Below are 16,538 nucleotides of genomic sequence, written 5' to 3' on the forward strand. Positions count from 1 at the left end.
TCTTGTTGATACGTATCTGAACTTCCATTGGCTGTAGGTTTGCTTGGCTGTAGTGATTCCGACTAGCCGGCCTGGCCGTTGGAAATAGGACAGCGGAAAGTATATTACCTTGACTCCTGACTCAATCTGACTCTCACATCTCATCAACCTCATCCTTACACAGTTCACGATGGCTCAGAGCACAGAAGCCCAAAACTGCGACAACAAGTCCGACATCAACGCCACGAACAACTACGATGTTGATGTCGGCAGAGTCGAAAATGTCGAATCTTTCACAAAGAGCCCTGATGCAGTCGACGACAATATCCTCCTCGCTCAGGGCCACGCCCCCGTGATGAGACGATCGTTTGATCTACTGGGAACGCTTGGTCTTGGCTTCAGTATCACCAACTCTTGGGTTTCATACGCCAGCTGTTTCGGACAGAGTCTTCTCTACGGAGGTGCCCAAGCCACTGTGTTTGGGCTGATAGTCGCTTGCGCGGTGCAGTGGCTTATAATTCTTGGCCTTGCGGAGCAAGCTTCGGCGTTTCCGTCTTCAGGAGGTAAGCTCGTTGTTTCCCTCGGAGGCAATTGACTAACGAGTTTGGAAATGATAGGACAATATCACTTTACGTACATACTCGCTCCCAAGAGATATCGACGTTTTGCCGCCTTTGCTGTGGGAATAATCAGCGTTCTTGGTTGGTGGGTGATTACCTGCTCTGGCATCTCAAACAACGTGCAGTGCATCATTGGCATGGTCCTCTTTGTCAACCCTGGTTACCAACCTCAGAACTGGCATTCATACTTGCTATACATAGGCCTCATCCTGATCACACGTGAGCCTTCCCCGAATCCCGTGCCGTAGTCATCGTGCTGACACCTACAGTCATCCCCATCTTCACAATCCCACAAAAGCATCTCGGAAAGTGGACGCAAGCATGTCTCGCGATATCCGTCCTCGGCTTCGTCGTCGTCACCATAACGATTCTTGCCATGAGCGATGGGTACAACCACCCAAGCTTCATCACTACATTCGACGGAACAAGTGGCTGGCCAGATGGAGTTGCATGGGTCATGAGTATCGGCAACGCCATGTACGCTTTCGCTAGCATGGATGCGGTGACCCACGTCGCTGAGGAAATGCACCACCCGGGCAAGGCCATTCCTCGAGCAATGTAAGTCCGCAATATCAAGATTATTCAGACCGAACTCTAAAAGGCTTTGCAGGAACCTCACCATGATTATTGGTCTGCTTACCTCGGTCCCGTTCATCTTGGCCATGATGTTTGTCATCAAGGATCTCGATGCTGTCAGGGCGGCACATCTTCCAAGTCTTGAAGTCTTTCATCAGGCTACTGGCAGCAAGTCAGCTGCACTTGGACTCCAGTCTCTTCTTGTGGTCATATTTTACAGTACGTTTCGTAATATTGACGGGATTTTAAACCTTCAGCTAACAGTGTAAGCATGTATGCCTAGCCAGTGGATCACATGTGGCCGCTTGACTTGGGCCTTTTCACGAGATGTAAGTCTCCATCTTCTTTACTTTCAATGTCTTGAATCATGCTGATCTAGCTATTTAGCGTGGACTCCCATACTCCAACTACTGGAATCACATCTCACTCTCTCTCGGCTTCCCCGTCCGCACGACTCTGCTGTCTGTTGGGTTCTGCATTATCTATGGACTGTTATACATGGCCAGCAGCCAAGCCTTCAACTCCATCATCACCACTGCAGTTCTTGGTGTGAACATCTCGTACGCCGTCCCTCAAGCTATCACTCTTATCCATGGACGAGAGAACAAGCTTCCCATAAGACCTTTTAAACTCGGCAAAGTCGGGGGCTATCTCTGCAATGCCTGGACTCCTCTCTGGGTCACCACGATCGGTATCTTTATTTGCTTCCCTAATGCCATTCCTGTGACTGCGGGGTCGATGAATTAGTAAGTTGCACTGCCATTTAGATGTGTCTAATATTACTAATGACTGTTTTAGCGTGTGCGTTGTACTCGGATGTATGATGATTATCTTGGTTGGTCTTTGGTTCACTGTTCGTCGCTACTTCGATGGCCCCGCCATCGACTACGAAATGTTGGGTTTGAGCCGTCCTGAGTAGAGGTGAAAACTTGGTAGCTATTCATAGCTTTCTTACGATGGAGATGCAATTTCAGGTAGGTCAAGCCGCATGCTTGGCCTTGTTTAGACTGTATTTTAATAGGCGCATTAGAAGGAGGCGCCCAAGGAGGCGCCCAAAGCAAATGGTAACAAGCATGTGAGAATTCTATCACAGAAGTCTCATCGTCCCTCAAATTAGACTTTTCCAATATCATACCAAAAGTCTCAGCACGCCAGCAAAGTGATAAGATGCATCAACATGGACTTTGTAAAGGTTTTGCAAGGACTTTATGCGAGTTCGAGCTTTGTTCTCCCTCATACAGCAGAGAGCTTAGTATAAAGTATTTAAATACACTTAGTAAGGAAATCCTAAACTTGGCCAAGTTAGACTAAGTCTCTTTGTCATGTAAGATCAAGGTCCTGAGTTTTATTCGTCCCTAGCTTCTTATCGAATATTCGAAGCATATTATTCAGAGTTTTAGACCTATGTTTAAGTCTGGTGCGGAAATACAGACTCTTGGATTTTGGTGTGATATTATGAGCTCCGGGTAAATGGTGTCAAGTACGCATAACATATCTAGACCACAATCTGCATTATACCGTATTGCAGGAAACCCACTGGGTGGCGGAGAAGATGAACAAAAAGGGATGAATCCTTCTATTGACTTTCAAAATATATGCTACATCTTTCTGCTACTTTTATGATACATAGCTCCGCTCCACACTTCGACAGTAGTCAGTCTCGCCTCTTCAAAGCTTACTACCACCAGCCTTCTTCTTTGAAGCAACGACCTCGCGATGAGCAACCTGCGCATTCAGACAACCTTGCTCCAAAGCACCATCAATAGCAGCTCTCCAGCCATGAGCCCAATCGGCCGAGGCAAAAAAGACATTACCGTGTCGACTCTGGAGCTCATCATGGTATTTTGACATGTAGCCTGGCTGCCACCAGGCAGGACCTCCCTTTGAGTAAGGATCTGTAGCCCAATTATGCAGCATCTTCCTTTTGTCAGTAATAAAGCCTTCACAGTTGAGGATGGGCACCTTACTAGTCTCTTGACATCCATCGGATGGATTTTGTTGAGAGCTTCAATGGTCTGTGCTGCATTGTTCTCGGGGATGAAGGTATCCCGCTCGTCTGCACCAAAAGCAACGACGTGGACATCGCCGTTTGGCAGCACGCCATCGCCGTAGCCATACATCAAAAGACCAGGGAACTTCATTCCATTCCATCTCTCAAGTTCCTTGTTGCTCACATCAGCATGAACCTTGGTCATCTGGTTCACATGACCGATGTTGATGGCATCCTGCCGACGTCGCGTGAGTGGAGGCGAGAACTCGATATCCTTCAAGACGTTGAGAGGAATGGTGTTGATGATCTTCTTCGCTCGGAAGACGTCCCCATTGCTACTAGTCACAGTGATCGGGCCGTCACCAGATGATTCCTGTGCGATCGACTTGACTTGCGTGGAGAAGGCATACTCCAGCCCATCTCCAGTAGCTTCTTCAAACATTCGCTTCGCAAGTGCAGTCTGGCCATCTCTCAGCTTATATCTCAACCACACATCAGCAAAGTTATCAGAGCTGTGCATTAGTAAAGCATGTGAGCGAATCATATCCCAAAGACTAGACTCCTTCATTCTTCCACCTGAGATGTGAAGTAGTAGAGATACTAAGAGGCCTTGTTCCTCGGCTGTAAGTTTATGCTTGATCTCTTCGAAGCGGTCGTGGCAGGATAGTTGATCCCACTTCTCAACGGTAGATCGATCGACGATGGGGTTGTCAAGCTGGGCGTGGGGGAGAGGGCAGATGGTGCGGCCGAATTGGCCGTCGACGTTGACGAACATGTCCCAGGCTTTGGCTTGCATTGTGCCGGCTTCTTCGTGGCTGAGCTTACGAGGTGTAGCTCCTGTGATGGTCTCGCGTCAGTGACATGGAGTGAAAGTGAAATCGATTATGTTCATACCTGGTACGTCAATAGTGTAGTACCCTTTGTGCATGTCTGGACTTCCCGTCGTTATAAGATCGCGGTCCATGTTATAACGCGTCATCTCTCTAAATAAGTAACCCATATGATGAGTCACCCAAGTTCCTCCCATTTCGTAGAGAAACCCTTCAAGCTGTTAGTGAATTCTTTAGATGTAGTAATGTCCTTCTCACCATCTTTCTTGGCAGTATATGTCCTGCCGCCAATTCGATCGCGTGCTTCAAGCAGTAGAACAGAATGATCTGCAAAATGTCAGGGTGGTTCACTTAACAAGCTTGCTGCTACATACTCAATTGACTGAGGTCGCGAGCTGCCGCCAAACCAGCATATCCAGCTCCAATGACAATAACATCGTAGACTTGGTTGGCCGAAGAGACCGATCGCTAAGGTGAGATAACAGCGTCACTCTCGAGTCCCTTCTGAAAGCCAGTGCTCGGCTCCCAAATATGACCGTCCTTAGTCTTGGGTGTCATTGTGAACAAATTGAAATGAGAATAATTGGCAAAGAATGAAGAAACTCTTAGAGTTGCAGGATTCGAAGTTGAAAGCTTGGAGTCCAAGTTAGCTTGGATGGTGATAAACCCGCCTTAGCTTTATCTAGCTCTTCCGGGCTGGTCAAAGCTACTCCAATCAGTAGTGGATTCTCAAGCCATCTCCAACCCGGCAAATTCCACAATCGGCCCCATCGTGAGGTTGACACTATTTCCTATCGTGGACTCTGTGGGGTTGAAGCTGTCCTTAGTTCCTATTTAGGTAGTAACGAGAGCTCCGCACGCAAAGTGGCTTCAGCGGAGTCTCCGATGTCTTAATACCGCATTAGGTAGTTACTGCAACTTCCATATCCATGGTCATGATAATTATGGCGTCGAGACTAAATGCTCTCCAGCTTCTGTTCATAAAATCTCGAACCACAGCTCGTCGAAAGAGTCAGACCATATCCAAGCTATACCGTATCATATCACACCGCAACACACCACTCGCATAACTTTAGTGTACTTTATTCTCAAACATGCCTGACTTTACTGGTCTCGAACTGACTGGCAAGACTGCCATTGTCACTGGCGCGTCCCGGTAAGTTACCTCGGCAACCCCAGGCGAGTACACTCCTTGACTAATGTATTTCAGCGGTCTTGGGGCCGGCATTGCTATCCTTCTTGGCAAGCGAGGCGCCAACGTGGTGGTCAACTACGTCTCTGACGGCAGCCGAGAGCGAGCTGAGAAGGTCGCTCAAGAGATTGAAGCCAATGGCACAAAGGCTATTGTTGTCCAGGCCGATGTTAGCAAGACTGCTGAGATTCCTAAATTGATTGACGCTGCGCTCAAGATCAGCTCAACTGGCAAGATTGAGATCCTCATTCACAAGTAAGTCTGGTTTGATGAAAGAGCCAAATAGCAGCTACTGACACGGATTTTAGCGCTGCTCAAGGAAACGAGGCCAACCTGGTAGACACAACCGAGGAATTCTACACTCGTCACTTTGACGCCAACGTCAAGGGCCCCATCTTCCTGACAAAGGCCGCAGAGCCTCATCTCCCCAAGGGAGGCAGAATCGTCTTCATCTCGTCAGCAGGAGCACGTCTCGGTGTCGCTGGGCAGACTGTCTACGCCGCTACCAAGGCAGCTGATGAAGCTCTCGTTCGTGTCTGGGCCAAAGAGCTTGGTCAATCTCACGGCATCACTGTGAACTGCGTGAACCCTGGTCCTATTGCTACAGATCAATGGTTCCAGAGCGATGAGCAGTTCCTTAAGGATATGCAGCCGCTGATTGACTCTACGCCTGCCGCGGCGCGTGTTGGCGAGGTTAGTGATATTGCGCCTCTGGTTGCGTTCCTCTGCACGGATGATGCGAAGTGGACGACGGGATCTGTTCTTTCTGCCAACGGTGGTCTTTACAATTAGATTAGCTCTTTAGTTTGGATCAATAAATGTAGAGACAAATTGATGAATCAATGAATGAACTGAGATTGAAGCAATGCCATGTTGGATGAAGCATGTGATAAGACAACTTACCGTATAGTGACTTTATGTAAACTCCAAGCTGACATCGTGGTATTATGACGCTTCGGGCTCAATGGCTCGTTCCATGACCAATCGGAACACTTTTAATACATAGAAATTACCAGGCAATACGCAGAATCATTCAGGGTTCCTCCCCTGCTCGTCAGGTCTATCTCCAAATGCCTGGTGGACATTCGCCACTAAGATACACACTGTAACGGTTTGGCTCCCGTAGTCGATAGTACTAAAAACCTGGCGGGCGGGGGCGTTTTTAGTGTCATGATGGAGGAATGGGTCCAGGTTTGTTTCTCCCCAAGCTTGGAAAGCTTTCTGAACCCTTTCCCCTCATTCACACCCTCACTTTTTCCATACTCCTCTCTGAAGCATACTTACAGAGAAAATGTCAACGGTAAAACCCCCCCGAGAGTTCAAGTTTGTCGGCGCATTCAGTCGCAAGAGAAGACGTCGCGATGGGACAGCGCCTGGATCGATTGACTTCGTCGGACCGACAACACGATCGAAGCAAGCGGCGACGAAACCGCAGAGTGAAGCTGTTGCTGCTGAGCCTGCGACGCCACCAAAGTCGGCGGATGGTAATAGCGAGGGTCGAGATAAGAGTGCCGATAACACTACGCCCCCAGCGGTGGAAGCGACAGAGACAGGGGCGGAGGCGCGGGCTCCTCTTGCGGCGACGCCAGTGATTCCTCACGAGAATGCCAATCCGTTTGATCACGATATGATGATGGGGGAGGGGATGAACAGCGGGAGTGATATCGACTGGACATATTCAAGTCTTATGAACCCCTTCATCGATACAGGGCCCTCGTTCATGGCCCCTTTTGACCAGGTCAATGGCCAACTGCCCATTTATTTCGGCCCCGACATTCCTCTCATTCAGCTCGGAGACTCATCATCTACCGACAACTCGCCTGAGAATCACTTCATCGGACCTCAGCTACCAAATGATTCTGATGGTACAGCGGGCGACTTTGCTACAAATGCGCAGTCACAGGCAATTGAAGAGCCTGTTTTACCATTGCTCAACTCTCACGCCGCGCCGAGCAACATCAGCGACACCATTGCGCAACTACTGACTCGATGTACGTACAGTGATTGATATCGCTCAATAAGTCTTAACCTGTTGATGATTAGATGACCAAGAATTCTGCGTCATGCCTCTCACCCACGACTTTGCCGCCAACCCATTCCGATTCGACGCCGAAACTGGTCGAGGCTCACAACTTCTCCTCCATTGCATCCTCGCTCTCTCCTACAAACACATCAATCGCGATACAGGTTCTTGCGCTGGAGAGGCCAAAATGCATAAGAAGAAAGCTCTCCAGATGCTCAAGGATATGGAAGGCGTGTCGCAGGCGTCGCCGATCGAAGCGACTTTCTTGGACGCTGTGTTGATTCTCATGACACTTGATGTGAGTCATTCTGCAAAGGCCTCCAGTCAGGACTGACATCTCCAGTGCGCGACATCTGCTCATGGACCTTGGACCTGGTATCTCAAGCGAGCGCATAAAATGATACAGGCTGCCGAATTCTGCAACATGAAGAAAACACCGCGAATGCAAGCACGTATAGAGATGCTAGTCTGGTAAGTATCACTAAACACCGCTTACACAACCCGAATACTGACTGTCGCAGGTGGGACGTCACTCTAGCCCTCACAAGCCGTCAAGGATGCGTCCTCTCCGAATCCACGATAATCAGCCTCTTCAACCACGACAAAACAAGCGACGAGACCTTTTACAGTGTATCAGGCTGTCCCGAAGCCTTGTTCCGCCACATGATCCGCCTCGGATCTTACGCACGAGAATTCGAGCTTATAAGCAACATGACCTGCGCAAAGTTCGACATGGAACACGTTCTCAATGTAGAGAAGGAGATACGCGAGTGGACTGATCCTGAGTACGGCGACATCCCAGACCAACTCGTCTCAGACACTACAGGCTGCGATATAGGGGATGTAGCTCATTACAAGGAAGATCTACATCACTGCGCCGAAGCATGGAGATACGGGCTATTAATCTACATCGGCCGCGTGTTCAAGTGGCAGCGCGATCAACCCGCCCCCTCAATACTAGGCTTCTTGGCGCGCAAGACGCTCAACCACGTTACGTCTTGCAGATATAGTTCCATGCTGCAGAAACAACTCCTTCTTCCCGTTTTCTTGGCGGGGTGTGAAACATCGGATGAGCACTTGAGACAGGCGGCGAGGACGTATTGTAGCTGGTGGAATGAACGGACGAGGTATGATATGTTTCTGACTGCGAATACGCTGCTGGAGGAGGTTTGGGCTGATGAGGCGGTGGATTCGTGGTGGGGGTCTATTATTGATCAGAAGAGTCGGTCGAATGTTAACTCTGGGGAGGGGAGGCAGTATTTATTTGGATGATCTTGTTTTTGTACGTCCTGGCGTTTGTGGTTTTTAATGGCGTTATTTTGTGGTCTTGAGAGGGATGAATAGCTGTGTTGGTCGGTACTTAATGTCAGAATGGGAAAATGGACATTCACGATTTGAACAATGGGAGGAAGCTCTGATGTTTATATAGTATGTGCATTTCTTACTACAAATGGCATTTTCGATCTTCCGAATGGAGTCATATCTGCTGGGGTCACTGGGCCAGAACTGTCTCTGAGATTCTCTTGCCATGCATGCAATTCTTGCTGAGGGAAGTACAGCAGGGTGTTAAATTTTATGAGTAACCCTGACATGAAGGACTGATATGATGTCCACTAACGCCGAGTTGATCTGAACATGTAGATGTTCGGTCAATTGGGCATTTGTGTTCCCCTGCAATGAGGTAGACAAGAGATAGCGAAGGGAATCCCCATTCATCTGACTAATTATTTCCATAAGAATATCCCCAGATTCTTTATCAGATGGCAATTTTTCAGATAAGTGCTTTTACCTATCTGGCGATTAAGTCCCGAATCAGTGGTCTCCGTTTATCGTTATCCTGTCAAGGCAACATGGCTCTGCCGCCACAACGCTGTATCAACAAGCAGTGCAGTTTTCTCTCACTACACTCCGCAACACACCAAGATAAATTAATTACTTAGTACAGATCGGCCAATTTGCGGGTTCTACGACAATGCATCCTTGGGTCGGTGGCAATCCGAGTGGTTGCGGGGTTGCGGTATTACCCAAAGAGGAATTACGCGATCGGGTAACTACTGTGTCGAGACATCGCGACCATCAGTCTCCATCGAGACTCGGGGTATCGCAAAGGATAATCTTTGGAGGCATCTGTAGACATCTGTAACTTCTACAAAAGCAAAGGTTGAATCGTATCAGATTGATCAATCTCACCAACCAAACACATCATCTCAAGCATCAATCACATCAACCACCACAAGCAAACACTATCAGCACCTCACATCCCATCACATCAAAGACAGGATAGCAAAATGGCAACCATGGATGAGGTATTCGCCGGCTACGCCAAGCGACAAGCCACCCTCAAAGCCAGCACCAATATCCTCTCCCAAGGCATCGCCTGGGTCGAAGGCGAGCTGGTCCCCCTGCAATCCGCCCGCATCCCCCTCCTCGACCAGGGCTTCATGCACAGTGATCTGACCTACGACGTGCCCTCCGTCTGGGACGGCCGCTTCTTCCGCCTTGACGACCACCTCAATCGTCTCGAGGCCAGTTGCAAGAAGATGAGGCTTCGCTTCCCCATCCCCCGCGACGAGATCAAGAAGATCCTCGTTGAGATGGTCGCTAAGAGTGGGATCAAGGATGCCTTTGTCGAATTGATCGTTACCCGTGGACTCAAGGGCATGAGGGGTGCAAAGCCAGAGGAGTTGCTGAACAATAACCTGTACATGTTTGTTCAGCCGTATGTTTGGGTTATGGACCCCAAGGATCAGTATCATGGCGGTCGTGCCATTGTTGCACGAACCGTACGACGTGTTCCACCTGGCTCTATCGATCCCACCATCAAGAACCTCCAGTGGGGTGATCTTGTCCGCGGCTTATTCGAGGCCAATGACCGTGGCGCCACTTATCCCTTCCTGACCGACGGCGATGCCAACCTCACCGAAGGCTCAGGCTTCAACGTGGTCATCATCAAGAATGGCGTGCTCTATACACCTGACCGTGGAGTCTTGCAGGGAATCACAAGGAAGAGTGTCATTGACGCTGCGCGATCTTGTGGATACGAGATTCGCATTGAGCATGTTCCGGTTGAGGCGGCTTATCAGGCTGATGAGATTTTGATGTGTACAACTGCTGGCGGCATTATGCCCATCACTACTCTGGATGATAAGCCTGTGAATGATGGCAAGGTTGGACCTATCACAAAGGCTATTTGGGATCGTTACTGGGCCATGCACTGGGAGGATGAGTTTAGCTTCAAGATTGATTACTAGGGCATTGCTACAGGTGCTTGTAAATATTGGTATGAAATAAAACACATTTTACTCTACACAAAACCCTGTTGCATCTGTATAAGACTGATGGGTGTTACTTGTATTCTAAGTGAGATGGCATTGGAGAAGCCTTGTGTTCTTTAGAAGTAGCATACACATGGCAAAGAAACTTTTATCATCAGAGGCACGTATATCGTTTCAAATGGCCTTGAGAGATTTTTTCTTGACCCTTCATTAAAGTCAACCTTTTATAACGTTGCAAAGCCGATCGATCTAGCCATGCTTGAATGGAAACACGGCCTGGTCAGAAGATCTCAGATACCTTCATCGTACCTTCTCAGTATTGCCGAGGCGGCATCCGCAATTACCCCAGGCTCAAGTCTATGAAAAGCAGCACCAAGGGACTTGGCCGATAAGGTTACCGGCCTAATTCTGTGTGTCAGACTACATATCTAAGGCCCAAATAGGTAGAGTCTTAGTTTGGTGTTAGCGCTTCACTTGTTGATAGAGATGGGGCGATTTGACTTGCCTACGAGGGTTGTGGTATTTCCTATTTGGGTAATAACCTTTGCAAGAGTTTCGGCTTTGTAGACGGCCTACGCTTTTTGGAATGTCGGCTGGTATCACAGAAGTCCTTTGTATAGCTTCAAATGATACGCGGGTCCCTCTGGATGAAATAAGTAACACATTGAGAATTCTTCAAACAATTCGGACTTCATCACATCACCTAATTCACAAAGACAACATGAGTGCACACGATAGCATCGTCATCTTGGGGTAAGTCATTAACTGGAACACCACCAAGCTCGCTCTCGAATGTGCACTAACAGTTACATCAGAGCTGGCATTATCGGCCTTGATGTTGCTCTGGTTCTAGCAGAACGAGGCTACGGCAAGTCTATTACAGTAATCGCGGAACATCTTCCTGGGGACACGGCACTGAGTTATACTTCTCCATGGTACGCAGCACCATATGACAGCGTTGCGCTCTTTCATACTTATCTCACTGTAGGGCTGGCTGCAACTTCTCAGCTATCTCTGGTACAGATGCCAATGCCTTGAAATGGGACAAGGCTGGATATTTCCATCTCAGCAAGTTAGCCTCTGTGCGGCCAGAACAATCGTATGTCAAGCGAACTCCTTCGACGGAGCTTTGGGACGACAATGTTCCTCGCGATAAGATTCAGGCAATGTCTGAGTATCTAGAAGACGTAAGTTTAAGCCCAGCCGAAGATCTTAAGCTAATACATTATAGTTCCAAGAACTACCAGTCAACGAGCTACCTGAGGGGGTCAAGTTTGCTGTCTCCTTTACTACTCTCACTGTCAATGCACCCAAGCATCTGCTCTATCTCTATGAGAGATTGAAGAATGACTACGGTGTTCGCTTTATTCGTCAAAAACTTCCTGATCTCCAGACTGCATTCTTCAGCCAGTCTACCCAAATTGTGTTCAACTGTACTGGCAACGCTGCGCGAAAGTTGCCTGGAGTTGAGGATCCAAAGTGTTACCCGACTAGAGGACAGGTCCTGTTGACTCACGCCCCTGAGGTTCACACGAACGTCATGAGACATGGTAAAGATTACGAGACATATGTGATCCCTCGGCCCTTCTCTAAGGGACATGTAATCCTCGGAGGGTATATGCAAAAGGGTAACGGGTAAGCGTAAATTCTCTAGCTATAATATGCTTTACGAGCTAACCGATCTTCTCAGTGATGGTGCGACATACTCGTACGAGACAGAGTCCATCTTGGAGCGCACCAAGGAGCTCAGTGATGAAGTGAGGAATGGAAGTCTAGATGTCCTCGCAGCTTTCTCAGGACTTCGTCCGTCCCGCGAAGGTGGCACTCGAGTCGAGAGAGAGGATCTGATTGTCGCCGGACAAAAGCGCACAGTGGTTCATAACTACGGTGCAGGTGGCACTGGCTTCCAGGCTGGTTATGGTATGGCTCTTGATGCCGTTCGTGCCGCTGAGCCTGTTTTGTCAAAGCTTCAAACCGAACTCAAGTCGAAGCTATGATGCACCTACCTGCAGCAGATAACAAATGTCTGACTGATGTTCAATGGAGTCACCGAGGACAATCACTAGATGCATATAGAAGAGCCAGTATGTAATAAACAAGGAAAGATGTACTATTGTATTGACAGTATTGCTTCTAAGCTATGTTCTTTTCATGTGCGAAATATGATAATATCTAAATACAAAAACAGGTCGTGTAGGTCGTAAGTTACTCAGTCTAAGTAAAGTATGCAGTCATTGCTCTCATGGTCCCAGACACTTTGAGATGCATGTAGGTACAGAGGAAATCTTAAAAGAAGTAAACAGGATAAGGAGGCTTCTCATAGCCAGCCTTTGAAGTAGTAGTGTGCTCAGCCGCCTTGGGAGTAGAGACAGGAGTCTCGTAGAGCTTGGTGGTGGATCGGATGAAGGTAGTGACCGTCCCGTTACCAGGAGCCAGGTGGGTAGGAATGGTAGGAGGACTACCCTTGGTGGGAGAGGGGTAGACGTGAGAGTTCCACGGCTGGATATGGGTGGTAGCTGTGGCGTAGACGGTGGAAGAGACAGCGCCGATGGGGCAGTCTGTGACAGTGGGAGGGCAGGCGGTGACGGTGAAGTACTTGGTGGTGTAAAGAGTGGACGTCGAGTTACCAGGAGGGTAGTAAGTAGCACCAGGGCCGGGAATGACCTGAGTCTTGGTGACGGGGCAGAGAGTGGTTGAGAGAGCGATGGTCTCGGTGGTGACGTGGGGAGTACCAGGGCAGTTGGCAACGTGAGGAGCGCATGCAGTGACCGTTCGGATGTTGGTCGTATAGACGGTAGAGGTAGACCAGCCGGTTGTGACGACGTGCTGAGTTGGGACGGGGTAGGTCTGGTGGGGCTGGCTGGGTTGCTCAGGCTGAGAGGGCTGAGAGGGCTGAGAAGGTTGGCCGGGAGTGCTGGGCTTGGTGGGAGAGGACTGCTCCTCGGTAACTGGGCAGACGGTGGTCGAGATGGCGATGGTCTCAGTGGTAACGTGAGGAGTAGGTGTCTCGCAGTTGGGGTGCTCAGGGCCGCAGGTAGTCACAGTTCGGACACTGGTAGTGTAGACAGTTGAAGTAGACCAAGCGGTTGTCTTGGCTGGCTGAGTAGGCTTGGGCTGGGTAGGCTGAGGCTCAGTGGGCTTGGATCCAGTCTGGTGCTGCTCAGTCACGGGGCAAATGGTAGTAGAAACAGCGATAGTCTCAGTAGTGACGTGGGGAGTAGGTGTCTCGCAGTTGGGGAACTCAGGACCACAAGCAGTGACGGTGCGAACGCTGGTGGTGTAAATGGTAGAAGTCGACCATCCAGTAGTCTTGGCTGTCTCACTAGGCTGAGACTCAGTGGGCTTGGGTTGAGTGGGCTTGTGTTCCGTAGGCTTAGGCTGAGTCTGGTGCTGCTCGGTAACAGGGCAGACAGTGGTAGAGATGGCAACAGTCTCAGTAGTGACATGGGGAGTAGGTGTCTCGCAGTTGGGGAACTCGGGAGCGCAAGACGTAACAGTGCGGATGGTAGTCGTGTAAACGGTCGAAGTGGTCCACTCAGTAGTAGAAGCAGGCTGAGTAGATCCAGCTTCAGACTGTCCACCAGTGACAGGCTTGGTAGAGTGTCCCTCAGTAGCAGGCTTCGTCTCGGTCGCAGGCTTAGTCTCAGTGGGAACTGCGTAAGTTGGCTTGGTCTCAGTGGCGGGCTTTGTCTCGACGGGCTTGGTGGACTGTCCTTCCGTGGCAGGCTTGGTCTCAACAGGCTTGGTGGGAGCTGGCTTCGTCTCTGTGTGGTGCTCTTCGGTCACAGGGCAGACGGTAGTAGAGATAGCAATAGTCTCGGTTGTGACATGCTGACCGTTGGGGCAGTCAGGAATCTCAGGAGGGCAAGAGGTAATAGTGCGGATGTTGGTTGTGTAGACAGTTGAGGTAGTCCACTGGCTGGTCTGCTGAGTGTTGGGCTTGGTCTCGGTGGGAACAGTCTCGGTCTTGGCAGTGGCAGTCTCGGTGGTGACCTTGGGAGGAGGATAGGCGCCGGTTGAAGTTCCAACAGCGGGCTTGGTAGACTCAGCAGGGAGGGACTCAGTCTCGGTTTCAACACCGGTCTCGGTGGTCTCAGTGCCCTTGGGAGGAGGGTAGACACCAGTTGAGGTACCAACAGCAGGCTTAGTGGTCTCAGTCTCAGCAGGAACAGTCTCAGTCTCAGTACCCTCGGTAGTCTCGGTGGTGGCCTTAGGAGGAGGATAGACACCAGTGGATGTACCGACAGCAGGCTTGGTAGTCTCAGTCTCAGCAGGAAGAGTCTCAGTCTCGGCTCCCTCAGTAGTGCCAGTGGTAACCTTGGGAGGGGGGTAAGCACCAGTAGAAGGAGAAGTCTCAGTCTCCTCAGGGACCGACTCAGTCTTGGTCTCGGTCTCACCAGGCTTGGAAACAGTAGCAGTCTCAGTACCTTGGTGCTCAGTCTCGGTAGAGCCGGGAACAGGATAAGTGGGAGTACCAGTCTCGCCATGCTCGGTCACAGGCTTGGTCTCGGTGACAGGGCAGATAGTAGTAGACACAGCGATGGTCTTGGTAGTGACATGCTGACCGTTGGGGCAGTCGGGAACCTCGGGAGGGCAAGAAGTGACAGTGTATACATTGGTGGTGTAGACAGTTGAGGTAGTCCACTGGGTAGTAGAAGCACTACCAGTTTCGGTCTCAACACCAGTATCGGTAGTCTCGGTACCCTTAGGAGGAGGATAGACATCAGTTGAGGTGCCGACGGCGGGCTTGGTGGTTTCGGAAACAGCCGTGGTACCCTGGGTTGTGGGGGTGCCCTCGGGAGGGGGATACGCGTCAGTAGAGCTGCCAACATCGGTAGATCCCTGCTGGGTTACATCGGTACTCTCGGGGGGAGTGTACTCGGAAGTGGGGGTAAGAGCCTCAGTGGTATCTTTGCCAGGCTTGGTGGTCTCGGTGTTGGCAGGAGGAGGATACAGATCAGTTGAGGTTTTACCCTCAGCAGTAGTCTCAACGGCAGTCGTCTCGACAGCAGTAGTCTCGACAGCAGTAGACTCATGCTCAGACTCAGATGGAGTGTTCTCAGGAGGAGGGTAAGCACCGGTTGGAGTGGACTCTTCAGATGTGACAACGGCAGAAGACTCTTGCTCAGTCTCTGTCTTTTGAGTGTTCACGGGAGGGGGGTAGGCTCCGGTTGGTGTTGAGGCCTCAGTGGTGTCTTGTCCAGGTTGAGTGTTGGCAGGAGGAGGATAAGCGTTGGAAGGAGTCTCGACAATAGAAGTGTCTTCAACGGGCTTGCTAGCACTCTCGGTAGCTGCAGACTCGGGAGGTGCATAGTTGGTAGTTTCTTGGTGCTCGGAAGTAGCGACAGTAGGAATCGAAGGAGGAACATAAGGAGAAGTCTCTTGCTCAGTAGGCTCAGTGTTGGCAGACTGAGCGGGAGGAGGATAGAGATCAGTAGAGACGGCCGGGGGTTGATAGACAGAAGTTGTCAAGGCCGGAGGTAGATTGTAGTCTCCCCTTGGCTGGCGGCGATAGTCTAAAACACCAGCGTTGGCCGCGCTAAAGGCGACGGCGCTGAGTAGAAAGAAGCTTCTCATCTTTTCTGTTTCAACGAATGTTTGAAGCGAATGAAATGTTTGTTTATGTGAAACGAAAGTGAATTGTTGCTGAGGAAAAGAATGTGTAACGAGCTGGTGTAGCCTGAATCTTTATACCAATCTCAAGATCGGCTGTCAGGTTACAATTTCAGCTGAAGATGGTTTGCTTCTCCACGTAAGTCGTACGCGCAAATCAATCATGATCCAAACTTGGAAGCGTCTCCATGGCCATGCAGGCCCGAAGTGGGAATACGGGCGCTTGCATACAAAACATAGCAGGGTGAGGTCATTCCGGATATGCCCAAACGGGAACTGACAGGGCGGTCAGTCGATGGGTGGTTGGATGAGAGAGAGTTTTTTGGGCAGAAAGCGCGTGCGTTTTGGTAGTGGATCAGAGACATGGTTGTTGGACATCCGAGATACCCAGGCGGCTCGGTTCCAAAAATACAGTTGCAGCAGAAACGCTGTGCCGATCA

The 16,538-nt window shown here is 49.9% G+C and overlaps 7 protein-coding genes; 5 read left to right on the forward strand and 2 right to left on the reverse strand.

The window, feature by feature from the left end:
- Positions 1 to 169: 169 nt before the first annotated feature.
- On the forward strand, positions 170 to 2,094 carry FFUJ_02047 (related to HNM1-Choline permease; the record flags this gene model as incomplete). XM_023576117.1 has 7 exons in its annotated part: positions 170 to 542; positions 597 to 818; positions 869 to 1,157; positions 1,210 to 1,394; positions 1,446 to 1,504; positions 1,563 to 1,921; positions 1,974 to 2,094. The coding sequence occupies 7 exons, from the start codon at positions 170 to 172 to the stop codon at positions 2,092 to 2,094; spliced, it is 1,608 nt and encodes a 535-aa protein (XP_023423556.1).
- A 749-nt stretch (positions 2,095 to 2,843) lies between these two features.
- Positions 2,844 to 4,553, reverse strand: FFUJ_02046 (probable monoamine oxidase N; the record flags this gene model as incomplete). XM_023576228.1 has 6 exons in its annotated part: positions 2,844 to 3,092; positions 3,143 to 4,002; positions 4,060 to 4,206; positions 4,254 to 4,322; positions 4,370 to 4,438; positions 4,487 to 4,553. 6 exons carry the CDS (start codon positions 4,551 to 4,553, stop codon positions 2,844 to 2,846), a joined length of 1,461 nt encoding a protein of 486 aa, XP_023423557.1.
- A 536-nt stretch (positions 4,554 to 5,089) lies between these two features.
- FFUJ_02045 (related to 3-oxoacyl-[acyl-carrier-protein] reductase) lies at positions 5,090 to 5,979 on the forward strand (the record flags this gene model as incomplete). XM_023576339.1 has 3 exons in its annotated part: positions 5,090 to 5,151; positions 5,206 to 5,442; positions 5,496 to 5,979. 3 exons carry the CDS (start codon positions 5,090 to 5,092, stop codon positions 5,977 to 5,979), a joined length of 783 nt encoding a protein of 260 aa, XP_023423558.1.
- Positions 5,980 to 6,478: 499 nt separating this feature from the next.
- On the forward strand, positions 6,479 to 8,482 carry FFUJ_02044 (uncharacterized protein; the record flags this gene model as incomplete). XM_023576450.1 has 4 exons in its annotated part: positions 6,479 to 7,178; positions 7,231 to 7,508; positions 7,554 to 7,681; positions 7,732 to 8,482. 4 exons carry the CDS (start codon positions 6,479 to 6,481, stop codon positions 8,480 to 8,482), a joined length of 1,857 nt encoding a protein of 618 aa, XP_023423706.1.
- Positions 8,483 to 9,498: 1,016 nt separating this feature from the next.
- Positions 9,499 to 10,461, forward strand: FFUJ_02043 (related to D-alanine aminotransferase; the record flags this gene model as incomplete). The annotated part of the gene is made up of 1 exon (XM_023576561.1): positions 9,499 to 10,461. One exon carries the CDS (start codon positions 9,499 to 9,501, stop codon positions 10,459 to 10,461), a length of 963 nt encoding a protein of 320 aa, XP_023423559.1.
- A 745-nt stretch (positions 10,462 to 11,206) lies between these two features.
- Positions 11,207 to 12,482, forward strand: FFUJ_02042 (probable D-amino-acid oxidase; the record flags this gene model as incomplete). XM_023576672.1 has 5 exons in its annotated part: positions 11,207 to 11,238; positions 11,301 to 11,420; positions 11,474 to 11,672; positions 11,717 to 12,120; positions 12,176 to 12,482. 5 exons carry the CDS (start codon positions 11,207 to 11,209, stop codon positions 12,480 to 12,482), a joined length of 1,062 nt encoding a protein of 353 aa, XP_023423560.1.
- A 289-nt stretch (positions 12,483 to 12,771) lies between these two features.
- Positions 12,772 to 16,062, reverse strand: FFUJ_02041 (uncharacterized protein; the record flags this gene model as incomplete). XM_023576783.1 has 2 exons in its annotated part: positions 12,772 to 13,368; positions 13,420 to 16,062. The coding sequence occupies 2 exons, from the start codon at positions 16,060 to 16,062 to the stop codon at positions 12,772 to 12,774; spliced, it is 3,240 nt and encodes a 1,079-aa protein (XP_023423561.1).
- Between the last annotated feature and the right edge of the window lie 476 nt (positions 16,063 to 16,538).

Source organism: Fusarium fujikuroi, chromosome FFUJ_chr01, assembly GCF_900079805.1.
Source record: "Fusarium fujikuroi IMI 58289 draft genome, chromosome FFUJ_chr01".
Taxonomy (NCBI): Eukaryota; Fungi; Ascomycota; class Sordariomycetes; order Hypocreales; family Nectriaceae; genus Fusarium; species Fusarium fujikuroi.